This window comes from Triticum aestivum, chromosome 6B (assembly GCF_018294505.1).
Source record: "Triticum aestivum cultivar Chinese Spring chromosome 6B, IWGSC CS RefSeq v2.1, whole genome shotgun sequence".
NCBI classification, from domain to species: domain Eukaryota; kingdom Viridiplantae; phylum Streptophyta; class Magnoliopsida; order Poales; family Poaceae; genus Triticum; species Triticum aestivum.
The window spans coordinates 177,248,887-177,253,574 of NC_057810.1; the positions used below are offsets into that span (position 1 = coordinate 177,248,887).

The 4,688-nt window shown below is 46.9% G+C and overlaps 1 protein-coding gene across 1 annotated transcript; it reads right to left on the minus strand.

Annotated features, from left to right (window-relative positions):
* Window positions 1-1,272: 1,272 nt before the first annotated feature.
* LOC123136428 (uncharacterized) lies at window positions 1,273-4,368 on the minus strand. Its single transcript, XM_044555787.1, has 6 exons — window positions 4,013-4,368; window positions 2,444-2,525; window positions 2,320-2,361; window positions 2,161-2,239; window positions 1,825-1,982; window positions 1,273-1,734 (listed from the first exon to the last, which is right to left on the minus strand). Exons 1-6 carry the CDS (start codon window positions 4,082-4,084, stop codon window positions 1,655-1,657), a joined length of 513 nt encoding a protein of 170 aa, XP_044411722.1. The 5' UTR covers window positions 4,085-4,368; the 3' UTR covers window positions 1,273-1,654.
* Window positions 4,369-4,688: the final 320 nt, after the last annotated feature.

Here is a 4,688-nt window from a genome sequence, read left to right on the forward strand (position 1 = left end):
GCTATGGATGTAAGGTTATAACTCTGTAAGACTTTTTGGTCACTTAATTTAATACATACAGTAGGAGCCTCTCCTACTATTTCAAGTGTCAAAAAAAACTAGATGTAAAATTCAAAGCATATGTATCCAAAGCATTCTTGTCAATACAAATATAAGTTCAACACAAATAAACTAAACTAGGCCTACTTCATGCAAGATTAAATACAAATCTCTTTTCCATATAAAATAACATGTCAACCTATATATCCAAACCATATCTTTTCAATAAAATAAACTAAACTAGGGTTGCAAAATTAGGTACATGCAAGATTATAATACATGCAACATTCAAATCTAATCAAATCAAACAAGGATTCCTCTAAATCTTCAAAATAGCATACATTATATGGATAGAAAGAAGGGGATCGGAGGAGGCTACCTTCTAGGATGGATTGGTGAAGGAATCCACGGACCAAATCGTCCGATCTGATGGATTTGGGAGAGGGGATTGAGAGGGGGAGGAGAGGGCCGCGGCGGCGGCTTCTTCTGGTTCTGTAACTGATGGCAATGGGGTGGGTGGGGGAGGAGAGGGCCGCCGCGGCTGGCATCTAAGTCACAGTGCAGCGCCCGGGGGCTAGGCGCTGCACATTACATGTGTGGCGCCTAGCACGGAGGCGTTGCACTGCTGGGTGCGGGGCCCAGGCCTGCCACGGTGGACAGATGTGCAACGCCCCCGGGCTAGACGCTGCACCGTAGAGTGTGGCGCCGGCGTGGCGGGCGCTACACAAAAAGGTCATCGGCGTGAAATAGTTTTATGGTCAGTTCATTCTGTAAATTGATTTCATCCCAAGGTCAAAATTGTCAAATTTGCCAATAGAGAGACTGTGTGCCTAATGCAAGTACGGCGGCCAAAAATATTGATGGCATGTGAGGGCATGGAAGGTTTGATTGTTTTCGCAAAAAAAAAAAAAAACTCAGATCCATTAGCCTCCATCTTATGGTATGAACAACCCCAGCAAAAATGAAAATTACGACAAGGTAAATCGCCTCGATCTTGAAGTGCCGGTAGCACGCTCCGCCGGAGCCAGCATTATCACAAGATTTGGCAAAGTCTGATACTCATACCAAGATTTTGATGGGAAAACAACTGGGTAAATTGGTATGGGTGGAGTTTTGAATAAAGCTGCAGCCTTAACAATATTTCGTTCTAACTAGAAATTTTTGCAGTCCTTTAGTGTAACATAGAAAGAGTAAACAAAGGATTGTTCAAACATCACGAAACACACATCAAAATCCGGTTCACCAAATTGATCCCATCACATCTCGAAGTACTTGTTTACATTGCGTGTCCGCAGGCAAACCCCATAGCTGATGCACAGCATAATAGATGCAGTGCATGAGAATAACAGCATTGCGAAGCACATATCCTAGAAGATAAGATCAACCATAGGCCTTACATGTGACAGTTCGAGCAAATGAGGGTGGGGTGGAGTTAAGATGCCACGCATCAGTTGGTGTCGAACCAACATCACCAACGTTTTACATCATGTAACGTGGTGAAACCATAGTTCCATTTGTATGACCGCGCCACACTGCGGTTGCTGTCGGACCGGCATCAGCAGCAACTATTTACATAGTCATTTGCAGTTTGAATGTATGAGAGACGTTGTTGGTTTCAGTGGGTGGCCAGGAACAGCATCAGGACGACCTCATCAGCACCTTTGAACTTGCGCTCGATCTCCATCATCGACACATCTACAAGTGAGTAGATTAATGGTTAGTTTCCACTTAACAAAATTGATTATATATTTGATTTCATCATAAAATCGAACATCAAAGTCATACCAGGCAGAGGGCACATGTTATCCGAACCTACAAAGAACTGTAAATCCTCAAGGGCCTGCTCAGGAAGCTCGATATGATTCCTCACAGCTGTTGTCCTGATGCTAAGAGCTGCCTGCTGGGTGAACTCCCCGAAAGTAGATGACCTTGATACCACAATTCTGCAAATTATCACAAGTAGCAATAATAAGACAAGCTGCCTATAAAAAGGTTAGTTATTATCTAATTCCAGTACTCCAGCCAAATAATATATATAATGCTCAGAATATTAACAATGTACTTGCATCAAATCTAAGCAATCTGCAAATATAACATTTTAAGTCTAGAATCTGAACATACCCAATGCAGAAATTTGGTTCAAAGAACCTGGCAGTACGCTCTCTAAGCATCACCGTAACTCCCCAGAAAACCGCGAGTCCTGCAGCCACAAGGTTCTAAGAGAATACCCAAGGCAGCAACAAATAAGAAATAGACTGGTTTTAAGAGAACACTCAATACCATTCCCCTCAGCTTCGGCAGCAAAACGCTCGGTCTGTGCGTCTGAAATTCATATAACCATATAGGTTTCAAATATCATCAAGATATGATCCCAAAATAACAGAAACCAGCAATAACTCAGTACCTAGTCGAAGGCCAGCCCTTCTACCAACTGGTGGAGCCCTAGCTTCAGTACGGGCAGCAGACTTCTTGTTGTTCGCCATTGGCTAAGCAAAAGAGAAACACATAGTAACATATGTTAGCCCTGCAAACATCATAACAGGTCTTCTGACAATTTAAGTTACAGCCAAGATCAAAGCTGCAAACAGGGCCGTAATCAAAACTAAATTCTGCAAAAGCTCTTATTTCCTGAATAAAGAACATAGGTAGAGAATTAACTTCCCATTAACAATATATCACTCCTGAAATATACATATGTTCATTTAGTAACAACAGGGAATTTACTTCACATCTAAGTTATATACAAGGTGATTTAGTCAGCATTTTGGTGTTTACAAAAGGGAGAAAATGCTACGTGCTGAGACAGGATTCCTTTGAGAGATTATAATGAGTAAATAACATAAGTTACTAAATTACATAGCTGGTAATCTATTTGATTACTTCTCATTCTAGTATTATATTGCATTACAGAATACTTCTGAAAAAAAACAGCATAATCCGTTACTAAAAAACTGTGTTCAGATAAGACATTATACCACTAATGATTGAGTTGACATCCATGTGAGCAAGACATATATTGAGACGAGCTACGTGTTGAGAAAGGATAGGTAGTACTAGTACTACAACAACCCACAGTGGTTCCCCAGATCAGACAGCAGAACATGATCAATATAACCGACCAAACCCCGAAAAACGCGACCCGAATCAAGTCGCGGCATCGCTCGCAGCGCTACGTGTCCGTGATCCCCGCGAGTAAACACCAAATTGATCTACGCAAGGACAACTCGACGGTTAGAACCGCAATTCGAGAGTCCGAACCCTGATCCTAACTGAATCGGCAAAGGGCCCCTAGGGTTCGCGTTCGAACCTCGTCGAATCCCCAATGCAATTCACCGGGCCGATTTGAACAGCGTGATGAGAGAGAGGGGGAGAGAGGGAGGACGCGATCGTCGATACCTCCGCTCGGGGGAGGGAGGGCGAGGTGGGCGCGTCTCCGGGAAGCGGGCGGATGAGGAGGAGGAAGCGTGGAGATGGGCGCCGCGGGGGTGGAATGTGCGTCGGGGAGCTGGATAGGCGGTTACAGGAGCGGGGCGGCAGGTTTATATGATGATCGGGGAAAGCGGGAGCCGCGGAGCAATGCTGACGGGCGGGGTTTTGCTTGCCTTGGAGCGAGTGGGATGACAGGCGGTTCGCGATTGCGATGAATGCCTGTTTTTCCAATCCGAAGGCGAGGAATTGGGATGGGACTAGGCGGTGTTCAAAACACAGAAGAGGCGAAACGGTATCGTTAGCAGCAGGAATTGGCCCAAAAGGCCACTCTGTGCACAAGAATTGCTCAGAGACAGTGAAAACTGATACAAAGGAGGCATAGGCGCATACCCCTACAGTCACCAAGCGCCTCAAATCAACGCAAACCGCAATCCAAATGAACTAAATCCACTGGAATTCCTTCAAATCGAATCGTCTTGAACCGAAAAGGGCAACACAAAAAAGAGCAGATGTGGATTCAGATCTCTCTCATCAAGGCGCCTACCTGATGCGCAAAATCCTGGCTCGTCGCAGCGCGCCGCGCCGCGCCATCCAGACGGCGCACAGCGGCATCCATCAAGGGCTCCGACAGCCCATAGGCCGCCTCAGTTTACCCAGACAGGCGGGGGACTCGCGCAAAGAACCCCTCCGATCTGAACAGACTGAAACGGCCATGGGTGTATCCATCCGGGACCTGGCTGTGCGACGGCGCACCGCCCCGGCAGGGAGAGAAGGGGGGGCCATGGCCGCCCTGCGAGGCGCAGGGGCCATGGCTGACCTGCGAGGCTCGGGAGCCATGGCGGCTCCTGATGTTCTTGGTCTGTGGGAGGAGGGGAAAGTGGACGGAGGGGCTTGTCCGGACGGGGTAGGCTCCGTATTTATATGGGCAAACGTGCGGTGGAGAGCCCAAAGAAAAAAAATCCGGAGCGGTTTCCTTGGCCGTTCACGGCGTATTTCAAGGGGCAGCTAGCTCGGCTGAATTCGCTGGGACGGACGCAAGCTCACTGGTCAGTGTGGGTCCCGCGAACGAAGCAGACCAGGCACGGGCAAGTGGGGTATGCCAACACCCTCAAAAAAAAAAAGTGGGGTATGCCAACAAAAAAAACGTGACGATCCAAGAGCTACACGTTTGTGGTGAGACGCCGACACGATTGGCGCGTGGGTTCACCGGCTCGTAGTGT